This window comes from Petromyzon marinus, chromosome 4 (genome assembly GCF_048934315.1).
Source record: "Petromyzon marinus isolate PM22_M1 ecotype Great Lakes invasive population chromosome 4, UKy_Petmar_22M1.pri1.0, whole genome shotgun sequence".
In the NCBI taxonomy this organism is placed as follows: Eukaryota; Metazoa; Chordata; class Hyperoartia; order Petromyzontiformes; family Petromyzontidae; genus Petromyzon; species Petromyzon marinus.
Window position 1 is genome coordinate 1262720 of NC_133670.1, and position 16069 is coordinate 1278788.

The 16069-nt window shown below is 44.5% G+C and overlaps 2 protein-coding genes across 7 annotated transcripts in view; one reads left to right on the forward strand and one right to left on the reverse strand.

Moving 5' to 3' along the window:
• Positions 1-758: 758 nt before the first annotated feature.
• On the reverse strand, positions 759-15638 carry ERCC1 (ERCC excision repair 1, endonuclease non-catalytic subunit). Of its 4 annotated transcripts, XM_032946564.2 has the most exons (12): positions 15248-15286; positions 14959-15027; positions 12877-12972; positions 12058-12322; positions 10452-10648; positions 9651-9754; positions 8603-8702; positions 7646-7722; positions 6020-6119; positions 5353-5424; positions 4178-4246; positions 759-2994 (listed from the first exon to the last, which is right to left on the reverse strand). In XM_032946564.2, the coding sequence occupies exons 1-12, from the start codon at positions 15269-15271 to the stop codon at positions 2926-2928; spliced, it is 1242 nt and encodes a 413-aa protein (XP_032802455.2). In that variant the 5' UTR covers positions 15272-15286; the 3' UTR covers positions 759-2925. The 4 variants fall into 4 exon arrangements, with proteins under 4 accessions (XP_032802455.2, XP_032802456.2, XP_075910585.1 ...); XM_032946565.2 differs by lacking the exons at positions 14959-15027; positions 15248-15286 and adding an exon at positions 15380-15638; XM_076054470.1 differs by lacking the exon at positions 14959-15027.
• Positions 15255-16069, forward strand: part of LOC116938890 (transcription initiation factor TFIID subunit 6-like) — a 31247-nt gene continuing 30432 nt past the window's right edge. For 2 of the 3 annotated variants that reach the window (XM_076054419.1, XM_032946630.2), the window contains exon 1: positions 15255-15338. Coding sequence is in view for 1 of the 3 variants with exons in the window: in XM_076054405.1 (XP_075910520.1) it covers positions 15408-15417 (10 nt within the window). In the remaining 2 variants the exon portion in view is untranslated. The other variant, XM_076054405.1, reaches the window with a different exon arrangement.

Sequence of the window (16069 nt, forward strand, 5' to 3'; positions counted from 1 at the left end):
AGGGAATACCTTGCAGAGATGCTTGTACTGGTCGAGAGCCAGGTAAAACCAAGTCGAGCAGATAATGAAAGCTTGAAGAGTTTATAACAAAAATATGAATCCCCGTTTAACGTGACGTTCACACGACGCATTTTTGCTTTAACACAATTTTCCTTTTATGGAACGTTTTTCGCTGAACGCGCACCATGCCCACTATAACTCGCTACGAGTGCCAAGGTAACCTTACCTTGCCTCGTATACAGCAGGTAGTGGGTTCGATCCCATCCCTGATGCCTGTATATTTGGAGTTTGCATTTTCTCCCTGTGGTCGCGTGGATTTTTCTTCGGGTCCTCTGGTTGTTCCCTCCACACTTAGAAAAAAGCGTTTAGAGTATTTGGCTGCTATAAATGTCCAAGTGATAAGCCACTTAGTTGAGCTATCATTTATCACAAGGTCGCTTCTGAAAAGGAGCTATACAACTCAGTGGGCCTTACCTGGTAAAATAAAAAAAAAGTTTAGTTTTAATTCGGGTCTAGCATGTGACAGACTACTTTTATGAGGAGCGTGGGTGTAGGCAGCGTTATTCAGTGATGCTAGGAGCGGGTAACCGGAGTACTGTATTACTGGTGTGCTGTGATACACGGCATGCCTTCCTCAGTCTTTGTTCGAGCATCTTTGTGCGCGTAGCATCATCCACGGTCTATTGCCGTCACTACCTTATCTATCAACTCACCATCTCTTTCACTCACTCGATATTTAAATAAATGACTGTCACACATAGCATATAGAAATATATAAATGCACATCACATGTAAAAAACATGTCAACTCTGAACTAAAAACAATAAAATTACAGGCTGGAACCGCACACACACCTTCACCGTTATTCCTAACGGGAAAATCACTCCCACTGAACGCAAATTCAATTTGCGCGGTAATTTTATGGAATGCAAGCCCTGCATGAAGCAGGGTCTTACTGTATATAAAAACAGGAAACAAAGCAAATGAAAAGGGGGCTGCTATGCGTTATTTACAATGAGCATTACCATTAGACTATTTACTTACATATATTGATATCTTCATGCTGGAAGGCCCCAACTACATCATTCTATTGATAGTAAAAATATATATTTGACTTTAGACAGGGTCTCCATACAACTATGTCTGAAGATGCATTTATAAATTTTACAATTTAAAACCCAGACTTGGATGTAACCTGAAAATTTATTTCATAGCTCATTGTACAAATACCTACATTTCAAATGTACAAGTTTAACTTTGAATAAGGGGCCGTCTATAAATCACGTCACGCACCTAGGGGGGTCAGACATTTGTGACGTGTGACGAGGGGGGGTTTGAGAAATGTGACGTCACATCATAAATATATATAAACACGTTTTACTTAAGTAGAAATGTTATAACACTAATTTAGATTTATTTTCATTATAAACTTTTTGATTATTTACATTTATTAAGGTCACATTTTATTGATAGTATAGTTATATTATAATGTTAAACATAAGTGGAAGTTAAACTACATCACACTTTTATAGAGAATAATACTTCGTCAGGAGGAGGAAGTGAAAATAAAATGTTCATACAGCCGTTATATTAAAAATGCTTGATAGTTTCGAATAAGAATTTTAAAAACGTAAGTACTATTATTCATGTCATATCAATCGACAGAATTTTAAATCACACACATTTGTTTATTAAATATAATTTTTTTAATATATCAGTATTAAATTTGTCAATTATGTTACGATTACATTTATGATATAGAGAGAAAAGTTTTTGGGTACAAAGATATCAAACAGCCATTTTTGAGCATGGAGATATAATGAATCATGGAGTACCTACTAAATAGACGTCATTCGGCAAACGTACAATAGCCCACGCGTCCTCCATGATTCATTATTCCTCCGTGTAATTTTAGTTATTTTTACCCAGAAAATGGCGTCATGCTTCTTTTCACCATTGTCCTACTATAAACCATGAGTGACTGAATTTAACCATTTAGGATCTTTCATTTAACTACGGAGTTCCCTTACGGAAATGAAAACAAAAAAAATTACCGCTCACAATTCAGTATATCGTGTGCACGATTTAGTACTTTACGCGCAAAAAAAGGTTTTTTTTTAATTCCATGAAGAAGCATTTTGCTTCTCCTTGGGAGAATGGAGAAGCAGAAATTTTGTCATTTTTTAATGATTGTTATTAAACATTTTGATTCTAATGATTCTAGCAGGGCTTTTCATTCTATGGAATGAATATGTGATTGTTATCATTGTACTCTCCATTTTGCTTCGTTCTACGACAAAGTTGCAAGTATTTTTTTATCGTTATAATTACTTTTAATATTTGATAATTATAAGAGAATTTCAATATAATATTCTGAACATCTGCAGTTTTAGTTAGACGATGAACATTTTCAAGTGAATTTCATGCTAAATTTCAGCTAACACCTTTTTAATACATGTTTTCTCCTATAACATCAGAGTGCAGCGCCACATTAAATACGCACTACAATGACAATAGTTGAAAGTGATTTGAAGCAGTTTTATTTTCAAAATGGAAATATGGTTTTGGGAGGGGGGGGCAGCTTTGTGACGTCATATTTGTGGGGGGTCTGACTTTTTGTGACGCCGTGTGACGGGGGGGTCAAAAATCGGCCAAAATCGCGTGACGTCATTTATGGACGGCCCCTAAGCATGTTTTTGTTTATTCTTCTTGACACATTGCATATAATTCACGAGGAATTATCACGGCAAATATACTGGAACTCATAAGACTCAACAAATACAAACCATATACACCCAATCCACTTGCACAGAGCCCTTGTGACTGACTGCTCACGAGTGTGGAGTAAACCACACCACCATCTGCAGAGACTTTCAAAGCTCCAGGATGCCCAACAGCCAAGGCTTCGTGCTCCATCTTCCGCATTCAAGACCCCTTTTTTGGCTTCTTGGCTTTGAGAAAGGGCTCGTGAAACACGCTGCTCAGACTCCGAGCCTGAATTTGCACAACGCGACAACAAAACACACACGCATGCCGCTTGTCCAGAGTTGCTTGTATTAATCCAATGCTCCTAAAAAAAGTACTGCCAGAAGGCCCTGTGGCTGATGGATGCATAAAAAATACTATAATTTTTTAAGTGTCAGGGTTAGATAACAGGAGGGGGTATTGTCTGCTTATTTGTTTTGTTATTAATGAAATTGGCTGAAACAAAGTACATTACATTTATTATACATTATAGTACACTTTACGAGGGACTCGAAATATATACAAGTCTTAGATCCATGAGCGACTGCTGAAGATAAACATTCATGATTTTTCGCGACATTCATTATACAACAAACTTGCAAACAGACGAGACTTTTTCCCACGATTTTGGTTGAGTAATCGAACTGATAAATCAATAATCAATCGCCTCAAGATATGTATATCCCAGTATTCATTTTGTTACATTTTTTATGCATTCTCAGTGTAGATGCTCCATCCTTGTAAGTAGTTTTTATAATTTCTTAATAGTTACATTGTTAATTGTTTACGTAAATAATTTTTGTTGACGCATTTAAATAAACATGCATACATAACGTAACTGGAATAAATTTGTGCTTAAGTAAAATGAATGTAGATCATTTTGGTAGATACATTCAAATAGTGCAGTCCCCAGTTCAAATGGAGACCTGTGAAAACTACTGGACATCTGTGAAAGATATTTTTAGCATATCAGATTATTTCAGGATAAATATTCTGATTCTTTGATTAATTCTCAATTGATAAGAATAATTTAATCGAGAGAATGTGATTCGTGGAAACTGCATCTCAAAACGGTGAACATTGCGAACCACAACATAAAAAATGTGACGAGGACAGCGCAGAGAAACTAAAATGAGATCAATGCTGTGTGGGTACCGACAACATGGACTAGGCAGGGAGAGAGTGGCCACTTACATCATCATTATCATTGTCTCAATCAGACTCCGCCACTCTTTAGGATGAATAACAATACCTCATCTCAACCATTAAAATATGATATTAATAGAGATGACCACTTCCCAAAAGTCAATTAAGCATGGGGTGACGAGCATGTTAAGTGTGTGCGTGATATATGAACACATGAATACCACGTACTCTGAAAGGGAGCACTAGGCCATGACAATGTGAAGATCACCCACTCTGCCATCCTCACCTTGCGAGGTCCCAGTCCGGGACAGAGTGACAGATCCTCTTTGGATGCCTCCATGATGTTTGCCAGTGACTGGGAAAGATATTCAATAGCAACAAAAAAATGTGAGAAGACGCCATGATGTCACATGATGGGAATAGCATTGATTTGAAGCTTTCGTAACTGCAGGAATCCATACTCGTTGGTTCTTTCAGTAAAGTCATGTAGGTAGAATAAAAAAAACAAAATAAAAATACATCACGACGTTTCGATCGCAACACAAGCAGTCGTCCTCAGGCGGAAAATATAATCCAGCAGTAGAACTGCTGAACCAGCGAGAGAGCTGTTACAACAAGGAGGTTATTTATGTGGCGATGGGCAAGCAAGCGGGGTCTGAGCTGGAAAGGAATTCCATCCACGGACGCAAGCACGTCAGTTGTGTTAATGGGGGATATAAGGGAGAGAGAGAGATTAGGGAGGGAGATTAGCATGAATGAGCTTCCGTCGCCACGTAAGAGAGATTAGCACCATGAGAGTGCAATCCAAAGGGCATGTGAGCATGCGAGGTGCAATCTCCCCCATTAACACAACTGACGTGCTTGCGTCCGTGGATGGAATTCCTTACCAGCTCAGACCCCGCTTGCTTGCCCATCGCCACATAAATAACCTCTTGTTGTAACAGCTCTCTCGCTGGTTTAGCAGTTCCACTGCTGGATTATTTTTTTCCGCCTGAGGACGACCGCCTGTGTTGCGATCGAAACGTTGTGATATTATTTTTATTTTTCTACCTACGTGACTTTACCAAAAGAACCATTGAGTATGGGAATAGCATTGTTGGAAAATATATTTTTTGTGTTTGTCCATATTCTGTATCAATAATATAGCCCTTTGTCAATCCACTGCTTGATGAAGACCTCTCCACACCTTGTTGGTCATGGGCTTGTTTGACCATACTTCGCTACTTTAGTCAATGCATGTTTAGTGTAGGTTTTTTTCATCATTTATATTATAAAAGGAAAATTTAGTTAATCTCTGATTTTGCTTTTCATTGAGGCCATCCCTCCATGCCATCACAGCTAAGAGGAGCTATTGCATATTACATGTTTCCAACACATGCTATGCGTAATCACAATATTTGTCGTTCTAATTTTCAAAGAGCAACAACAGTGAGCGACAAAATGCTGTGAAAATAATCTTACCCCAAAAGTGTTCAATAGAGTGATGACATCTGTCTTATTCACGGACTTGATGGTGGTCAGGCAGTCAGTCATCTGCAGAGACGGGGCAAGCCAAGGCAATCGTGTCACTGCACTGTTGCAGTGGGGGATTTGGTGAAGGAAATCCCATTGCTCGGCTGATGCTGATCGCACCATTGGTGTTCGATGTGTACTGAGATGAAGGTTCACACTACAGGGATGCTTGTTTACCCAGGAAAACCTCAGTCTCATGACGTTTTCACAAGGGGGTCCCTCCCTCTCAAGTTAATGCAATAGGTGACGATTGCAGTGTACAGTATATTCCAATTGAATAATTTGTGGGTAATTTTACAAATTTGACAATTCTGGACCATGACGCCAGCACACAATGGCCTACCCCTTTCGAATGACATCGCCACGGCAACTTTAAGGTCCACTGCATTATCTTCCTTGCTTAACCCTAGCCCTAAAGACAGACGAGTCTTGTGTTTGGCCTCGGTCTGAAACGTGCAGAGCAACTTTTACCATCTTCTCTCACCCCCGGCCGGTGTTTCTGACTGCAAAGGCGTCTTGCAGTGCTACTTTCACCGTGTGTGATGTTTACGGTCAATACACAGGCGGTAATCATCGCGCTGTTGCCACCGTCCGCGCAAGTGTTTGAGAGACGCACGCGAGACAAGTAGTCCTGCTCCACACGCTCCTTTAGCAGGTCGGCCGGCTTGTTCTCGTACGCCTTGTACGTCTCCAGGTAGCGGGCCACCTCCTCCGGGCTGTCGGCGTGCGTGCAGGGAAAGTATGAACAATGTAAACAAAAAGGCGTTGTTTTCTAACCCTAATTTATATTTGTACAGCGCCTTCACTCAAGGCGCTTGACAAAGCGTACAGAGTGGTGACACAGAATGTAATGATGTAGTTTACAAGGGCGGATTGAGGAATGAGAAGGATTGAGGAATGAGTGACAGCGATATAGGGTAGTTAAGGATCACAAAAGGGTAGGGGAGGGATGGGAAAGTGGAAGGAAGAGGAAGGGAATGGGAAATGGAGAAGAGGTGTGCTTTAAGAGAGGAATGGAAGGAGGTTAAGGAGGGGGTCTGCTTCATGTACAAGGAAAGATTACAGTGGAGGATGCAAGTAGGGAGGACTGAAAACGGGAGTGGGCACAGGGAGAGGGAGGGACAGAGAGACAGAGAAGATTGGATATGAAGAGAACAAGAGGCGACACGGAGATGAGGGAGGCGAGAATACTCCTTGGAATATTTAACCCAAAAAATAAGCAACTCTTGCAGCTACACACAGAGGCTGTGTGTCCCGGGTTGTGCAAGCTTGAACAGTCCATCACCAGCCACGGTCTATCCACCGTTGAATGAGGGCTTCCCCAAACCCTCGCCATCTCTCGTGGTCCTGCGATGAGGTATTTAATTTCTTTGTATAGAGTAAATGTCCACTAATTTTGATCCAACAGCTGGCCTTGCTGCATGATGTCCACAGTTATACATCTCGTTTTTTCACACTGAAACTTTTAGTGATGAACAAAAAAAATACTTGAACATCACATTTTGGAGCACTGGAGTGATGTCAGTGACTTTCAGTATTTTTTTGTTTATCTTTTCCCAGTTGTGTTCCCAGTGTTGCTGTTGGTATCATGTCTTGAGAAAGATAATCTGATGAGGAAACCTCTGGAGCAGCACACCCCATGTGGCAGAAAAGTCCGTCGAAGAGATTTTTCACAGGCCTTCAAATCTTTTAATTGGATTTAAAAAAATTACAGAGTAGGAAGCTCACTTTCTCAACTGCTTGGGAATGCAAATCTTTTTGTACATGACGGTCAAAATTATGTTAAATTTTCCTGAGCTGGAATTCATCCAAATTAAATATGATGGGATTTTGTGCAGTCAACTCACTAACCTTGAGAAAGCAGTTTAACCATGGGCACCTTGCTGCATTAGAACCTGGGACCTCAGTGGTGCAAGCTTAGCTCTCCGACCTCTGAACCACCCAGCCACCTGTGCACTAGTTTCAGTAACATCATTGTGGTCACGGCAGATTGTCTATTGTAAGCTTCAGGAACAAAACCGCCCTATTAAGAAACATGAACCGTGAATAAGAACAAAACCCTAAGAAACACACACCATGAACTCAACATTAACAAGCTCCAAGCACTACATTGCATCCCTTGACATGTGTAAATGCAGAAGCATGTGTGGGTATTGGCACAGCGGTTAGTGCACTGCCAAATGATCCTGGTTATCAGAATTCAATTCAAACACTGCCAAGCGTCCTTTATCAAAGCTCTTACCTCCAGGCCAGAATGAGAGTGCACTCTGCCAGGATGCACATCTTGGCCAGCTCCTTGAGTGCGTGGTGTGGGTCCTTCTGCTCGTACCACACATGAAGCAGCCCCCTCATCAGCAGCAGCGACGCTCTCTCCAGCAAGGCTTATGGGGATGATTTCAAACACAAGCTGGACAATGCTCTACGGCCGCCTTATGCGAGCTCCTTGTGGAGGGCTTCTCGGCACTTCCCGTCTCGCCTGTCGCCCCCACCGATGTCCTTTTCGTGCACCCCCCCCCCCCGCCAATGTGTGCAGATACTACTGACCCTATTGTACGTCTTTATTGGAAGGGGGTGACGTCGACAATGTTTGAAAACCTATTGGATCAACTCAGTTGACGGATAAACGGAACACCAAGCTTTTATCATAATAGATTATGACTGAGTAATGTCAAATCTAATGATCGTCGAGAAGATGTAAACGATGGACAACTGGTACATATTATTACCACCGAGTTACAAGACTCCGGTGTTCAGATGAAGCGAGGTGCTCAGCTTGCGTACAGGGGCTATAGAGATTATCGCACCACCGTGAGAGATACGACGGCTTGGGAAGGCCTTCATTCAGCAGTGGATAGGTCATGACTGAAGATAATCAAATTACGATGTGCTTGTCTACTCGAAGCGCGGACATCGTAGATTCTAGGAAGCAACCTAGTAAACGAGCAATGTTGGGGTAAAAATATTGGCGTGCATTTGGTACCGCTGATCCAACATTAGTCCAATATTCCCATGTTTACTGGGAATTTCCACCAATTTTCATGTTATCCGCATTTTCACACTGATAATTATAGGATGACATTGCTATAACTTCTGGGTTATTCCTCTCGTGCATGCTCCTCGGTGGATTGCAGGCACGGGTTTGCGTGTGCGCTGCCGTTGCACAGCGCTTCTGTTGCATGGCACTGGTGCAGAATCTCACCACGTCGACCTGCACCAGAAGCACGCGGAGGTCGAACGCCTGACCCAGCTGCTTGAGGCGCTCGTGGACGTAGTTGGGGTTGAGGTTGTGATACCGCAGGCTGCGGGGGACACACGGACGGTCACTGCCGGCGGCAACAGGAACTCGTGCGTTCACTGGCACCTTTAGGCAATTGCAGCATGGAGGCACTTTGGTGGCAGCAGTAGATGCCACAGATCCAGCTGATCGGAAGTGTTAGCATCTTAATCAAGGGTGGTGTGGTTTAAAGTGGAGCGAATGCCTGCGATATTTAGACCATTGAATCAAAATAGATTTGTGCATTTTTCTCATTTCAGTTTTAGTAATGGAGTACATAAAAGTTTTGACCGTTGAAAATCATCCCTTAATTTTCTTCAGTCAATGTCTCTTAACTTGTGCATGATCTCTAATCTCGCTACCGTGCAGCACCATGGTGGTGAGATTTTAACTACCTTGCCTGGTATGCAGAAGGTCGTGGGTTTGATCCCAACCTTGACGCCTGTCTATGTGAAGTTTGCATGTTCTATCTCTCCGTGGTCGAGTGGATTTTTCTTCGGGTTCTCTGGTTTTTCCCTCCACATTTAGAAATATGCATTTAGATTATTTGTCTGGTATAAATTTCCACATAAGCCGCCTTTATTGAGCAATAATTTGTGGCCACGTCACTTCAAAAAAAAAGCGCTGTATATCTCAGTGGGCCTTAGTAAAATATTTGTTTTATAGTTTAGTTTCATCCACGTGTTCCTCTTTCTCTGTAAAGATGCAGCGGCAGCCAACAGAGGATAACACTTAAAATTATATTCACCGCAGAGATGAGGGGATGAAATCAGCTCGCGTGCAGGGGCCAGATGGATGATTGCTTTGCGAGAATGTGAGAGATAGCGGCAGCTTGCAGGCGCCTACATTCCGCAGTGGACTGATTGAGGTGCATGATTACGGGTACCCTTGCAACGCGAGCAAGAGCAAGGAAATGTTTCTACACCTGGCATTGGCGACTGACGGGAGCTCCCCCTTGGCCTGTGTGTCTCACCTGAGGAAGAGTGCGCAGGAGGTCTGCCCCATTACATAGTCTGGGACCACGTCCGCAATCTCCCAAGGCACGTTCCGCACAAACTTGAGCACGGGGTTCCCACGCTGCCAGTATCACCACAGCAGCAGCAGCGGGATGCAGCACAATGTTACCATGCATTAGAATCTCCGCTCTCGCCTCTTACTTCCCCATCATTTCAATTCTCCGTGTCATAACAAGACGAATACACATTTCTTACACTACTGCTGAAGTAGTATAAGATACTGTATCATGGGGAATAACATTTCCAGATTAAGCCAGAAGTTAATGAAAAGAACGCAAAGTTACTTTTTTATGAATTGAGATTTGAGTACCGTGGACGTTATAAATGTTTCACATTGATAGCTGGTGGTAGGTCCGTGCAATCCCAGTCACAAGGAATCTAAAGGAGTTTACATATATTCCATTGACCTTGTAAGGCATTTGTCCAGTTCCCTAATGGACTGAACTGTTTCGTTGCCTTTAGGATGCTGTGGGAGGAACATTTGGTGAACACACTGCCTGCCCCGCACTCACCAAAAACAAAGATTCCCAGTATAGCCTGAAAGACCGTAGGAGCAAGTGTTGTTAGTAAGTACCAATGAAGGCTGGCAAAGCACATGAGGGGGTGGATGGCCAACATCATGCCCGACCACCTTAGTCTCACCAGTGGCGATGTTTACATATCGTACCATAACCGGTTCAGATAATCGTCACTGGTGTTGGGTCGCCGGGTTCGTAGCACGGCATGCTAATCGCTTCACCACCACTCCTCGCAATCACCTGTCGGGGGTTCACCAGCAAGCTGTTGCTCTTGCCGGCCGCCTTGGGGGCCACAACAGCCATGGCATCGACACCACCTGCAGCTCTACTTGTACCCGAAGCCTCACGTTTCCCCGAAGCCTCTCGGCTTCTCACCACCTCGACGAGCGGACTGTCAGCAGCTCGGGCAGGCATGCTGGTCTCCTGGTCTGGGAATCCTGTGGGAGCAAGGTTAGTGTGCGTCATCGCGTGCACACAGGGCAGAGCGTATCAGAATAAGGGGGCCCACTCCCAATGTCCGCGTCACTGAGCTCAGCATACTTTTCCGTTTACACACAATAGCCACCCTAAATCCATTTCGATGTTTCTGTAACTTAATTTTACTATGAATGGTTTCTAATAGTAAATTGTCCGAGTCATTGTTTGATACAGGACATTTATTTGGTTTAATATTGACTACCTATGTGTGCTTATATTTATTCTGCTGTAACTTGGTTCTTTTTACTTCAATTTTTATTGTTTTTGCTTCGATATCTACTTTTGTTCATCATTGTACTTGGTTTTGTGTTCTTGCTTTGGTAATTTTGGTGACCCAGGTTACTCTTACAAAGGATACTCTATCCTGGTCTCTTGAGTTCCAACCTGTTTACACAAAAATAAATTTGGCACTTGCCTGGGTTTCACCCTACAAGAAAAAAGATGGGATGAGTGAAATACTATCAGGGGATCCACTACATTTCTACTTATGCCAGCTCACAAGGTTATCGACAAGTGTCTCCTAGCCCATCAATCAGGTTACCTACAGAGGGTTACAAGGTGACCTAATTCTAACCTGCCTCATCATCCACAAACATCAGACAGCCCAATCATCCAAAAGACAAGGAGGGTAATGACACCATCTTCTCAAGAGTGGACAAATAGACTCCCGTCTAACACAACAGCTCTTTGTTTAGGGTTTAAAAAGTGTAAGCGCAAGGTCCAGCAGTGGATTGATCACAGCTGATATCATGATGAAACAAATTCGAATACCAAATAGCACTGATGTCGTTAATTCCAGCCAGGAATGAAAACCTGTGTTATAAGGATCACAGCGTGGTTTATTCTCTAACCACTGTGCTAAGGCGCTCGCTAATACCCCAACCTGATGACACGGCCCAGAAGTTGGTCGCGCATTCGCCGCTCATTGCAGAAGTTCCTGGTTCCCAGGCCACCCTGATTATTGCCGGTGTCATGGTACAGATTTTACAAATTTGAAATATTATCTGCAAATTACTCAATTGGGATTACATACAGTAGCATCGCCCCCTACTGCTAAACTACTGCAAACTACTTGAAACCCAGTAGCGCCTTCCTTCGTGACAGTCTTACGCGATACCAGGGGTCGGGCAACCAAAATAACAAGGAGTAATTTTTGTTCGAATTCGGTAAAAAAACGCAAATTTTCAAGAGCCGCAATGCACGTGAATACGAGACGGTGGTACTTAATAAATAAAATCACGAAGCAGTCCTTAAAGAACCACGTGCGGCTCCGAAGCCGCAGGTTGCCGACCCCTGCGATATACGACTTACACGAATACCAAAACATACTAAATTATAACGACACAAATCCACAGGCTGATTACAGGACCTGTGGAGTCTGTCTCTGCGTCTCTGCCGAATGGCCTCGACGCTTCTGCTGGAGTGGCCTTGTCCGCACCGCCGGCCTGTGGACCAGGTTCACTGGGCCCTGCGGGGTTGCTGCTAGCTGGGTCGGAGGGAGCTGGCGGCTGCTTCTTGCTCTGCTCCATGACGTAGTCGGCATAGCTGCCCTTATGTGGCCCGGGTGGTGGCATCTCCTCCACGCTGTCTTTTTCAGCTGTCTTTGTGAGGCCAGATCTGAACAGAGGCCGAGGCTGCACAAGAGACAAGAAACGTTCAGTCAAGGGAAAATTAATCAAGCTTGACATCTGATAAGCAACTTCATTTGTGGTCAGGTCGCTTCTGAGAGCTATATAGCTCAGTAGGCCAAGCTTGGTCAAATAAAATGAGTTAATGGTTTCGTTAACAGCTGAAGCTTCAAGGGAAAGGGAGTGTGACGGATGTGGGGAGCGGTGGCGCAGCGGTTAGCGCACTGCGCTGTGAACCCGGCCACCCAAGTTCGATTCCCGCTGACGGCCACCAACAACAACAGCGGCCAATGTGTTGACTCGGTCCTGAATCCCGAGCCTCCCCTAGGTCGACTCAGCCCCGGATGGAGGCCCCGATACCAGGCGAGTATAAACCACCGCCGCTCCCTTCGCGTGCTGTGTTGGCCACCACATGCGCTACTCGCTAACGGCAACTGAACCCCCCTCCCCCCCACCAAAGGCCTCCGCTGTGTGGGCTACAATTGGGGAGCTTTGCCTCGGCGTGAGACAGCGCCGACGATGCCCAGCGTGGCCACGTCCGTCAGCACTGGGCACGTCACCTCAGACACCCGCCTCTCGTACACGTCCTCCACCCTCGGAATGTCGAACTTCTTCTTGGCGTCCATGTCGCTCACCTCCACCGCACACGCGGGAATCTAAACGTTAATTATAAACAACAACAACAACATTCATTCATTCGTAACACCGCCGCCGCCGCCACACACGGAGTTCGTGCCGAGCCGATCTCAACGTTCGTCAGCTGGGGGGACGCGACGGAAGCGCGCAGAGGCCAAAACCAGACGAGACACGAAATCGCGTTTTGTGACCGCGAGCGCCGCCACGTGGCCGCCGAGGATCGGACACGCGTTTGATGGCGTTGCCACCTGTCCGTGTTTAACCGGATTGATAAGCTCAGATTTCATGATTGTTGAGGATTTAAATTTATTTGAAGAGATTGGTAAAATTGGTCATTTTAATTACCAGTAACCGCATGTAAACAGGGCGGTTATCGGTTTGCCGTACATACACAAATGTCTGAACTTTTGAGGATCCAACGTAACAACACGTGAACCTCATGGGACCTCCTTTGCCAGTACCAAAGTATGAGAATAGTTTTTGTACACTTTTTTCTGGCAACAAAAAAACACCTTTTACAAGGAATCATGTCTGCATTCACCACAGTACTTGTAAATGTTGTGGCTTGGCTCTCCAACACACCGGTGTGCTGTACTAGTGACGAATTGGCCACGTTCTGTTTACGTGACAACCCTTACTAGTTGGCTGTGTCGGGTGGTGGTGGGTTTTAACGACACATTTATATATTTACGCGACCTAACCCAAAAAAAACTATATTATGGATGATATTGGTCGCGAAAGCCTACGTTTTAAACTGTTCACATGTTGAGAATAGGTTTTGCCCCCTTTTTTCTGGCGACAAAAAAAAACCTTTTACGCGCACAGCGCTCAATGCAAGCCTGTGTCTTTTCGGTATTTAATTCTCGCCGCCTCCCGAGCCTCAGAAATCCGGCGCAGGGAGTCACCAACATGGACCGGCAGGGTGGATTTGGTGCCGCCAACAGGCGCCCCCAAATTGAGCATCTATAGGCGGTACATTTTTCCTCCCATACATAAGAAAAAAACGGCAAAAATCCCGTGTTAGCATGCGGGGCCATCCTGTACACTTGGAACATGCATCCTGTACACTTGGAACATGCATCCTGTACACTTGGAACATGCATCCTGTACACTTGGAACATGCATCCTGTACACTTGGAACATGCATCCTGTACACTTGGAACATGCATCCTGTACACTTGGAACATGCATCCTGTACACTTGGAACATGCATCCTGTACACTTGGAACATGCATCCTGTACACTTGGAACATGCATCCTGTACACTTGGAACATGCAAATCCCAATCGGCCTGTTTAGCATCCACAGCGTGACAAAGCATGCCGGTGAAGGTCAGATTTAATAGTTCTACTATACCATCGGTCTAAGGGTGGTACGGCGACGTCCTGATTTTCTTAGTGCCCAGTGCGTCGCAACCTCGCGTAACAATTTAGAAGAAAAATTACGACCTTGGTCCATCAGCAGTTGTTCCGGAGCACCTTTGTCCATATCATAACCATTTAAGAATGCATCAGCGATAGAGGTCGCCGATTGGTCAGGCAATGGGCAAGCCATCGGCCACCGAGAGAAATATTCCACTCCCACCAAAATATATTTGTTTCCCCTAGGAGTGATCGGAAAGGGGCCCAGTATGCATCTCAGCTCTTAACACGGGAGTCAATGGGAAATCGATGATCGTTTAACGAATTTTCGCTTATCGTGGAATGCATCTCGCTAATTAAGTGAGACACGACCGTGTATTAAAGACAAGCCAAAGTAACAGTCGGGCCATTGTGGCCATGCAACCCAAACTATGTACCACAGAGTAGGAGGAACAGCGAAACAAAAGCTCCCTGTCCTGAAGCCCTCGTCGTGGCCAGCAGGACATGGACATTCAGGTCCTGAACGTATTGCCATCATAGGCTAGAATACTGGAGTTGTTTCCTCCCATAGCTAAACAACATCTTCCACACACACACACAACCTAACTGCTCTTGGCAAAAAATATCTCAATGCTGGAAAATTACCTTCAAATTGCAGCAGAGTCGGCATTTGGACTTGCACAAAACATCAGCAGCAGCATCATCATCGCCCCCCTACAACAACCACGTGGCACCCCGATAAACACGCTGGTTACCGTAATGGTTATGATAATGAGCATGGTGATCATGATCATTAACTATTCAACTGTACTACAATCACCTTGCTGCTCCGCATCTAAATAGAAAAGCTTATTTCTAAATTTAAAACTAATTTATTTAGAAAAAAAAATTGAAATCGGTTGGTTCCGTACGGTGCGAAAGAAGTTCACGGTACATTTGCCAAGTCGCCTCCATCCATCCGCGCGTCTTCCTCCCTACGCCTCCCTCGTCCACTCCCTGCCAACAACAAAGCTCCACCACACGAGGTGAACACAACAACAACCACCACCACCACCACCAAACTCACCGACTCCACGAGGCACCAGGCACGGACGATGAACACCGGTTCGCCTCCTTACCCATGGGCCATGCCTCCACACACACAGACACACAGACAAAACAATGGCTTCTACCGTACGGCTGTTGTATTGTTGTTGTTATTATTATCGCTGCACATACTCTGCAATGGTTATGGTTGGCAGTGTTTATAGGGAGATGGCGAGCTGACGAAACACGAAGTTGTGTGGGCCTGGCACTGTTACGGAACGTGTGTAGTGATCACGGTTAGCTAACCCCATTGAGTCTTCACGCCCCTTATTTAACCATCTGAGTTACCTGTACAGTTACTAATTAACTTTATTCATTCACTCATAAGAGAGAACGGGTTGTTAATGGTCTCCTTAGGGGACGCCCTATCTCTTGCGTGAACATCCATCATCTGATTTAACCGTGAATTTGTGGTCATATCTGGCTGTGCGTTAAACGGTACACACCAATGTGTGTGTGCTTCGTTACTGGCTGATGTACTTTAGCCCACGACCGGCATGGACATCTGACAAGCGTTAATGCCGTTCCTTGTTTTGTCACAGAGCCACAAGGCCACAACGCCCGTGCGCCATGTGAGAGTTCTTTCGCTTTCTCAATCGAGCAAGGTCGTAGGAAGTTGTGAAAATAACTGATGGGATTTATAATTCCATGGTGTTGCAGTGCATAGATA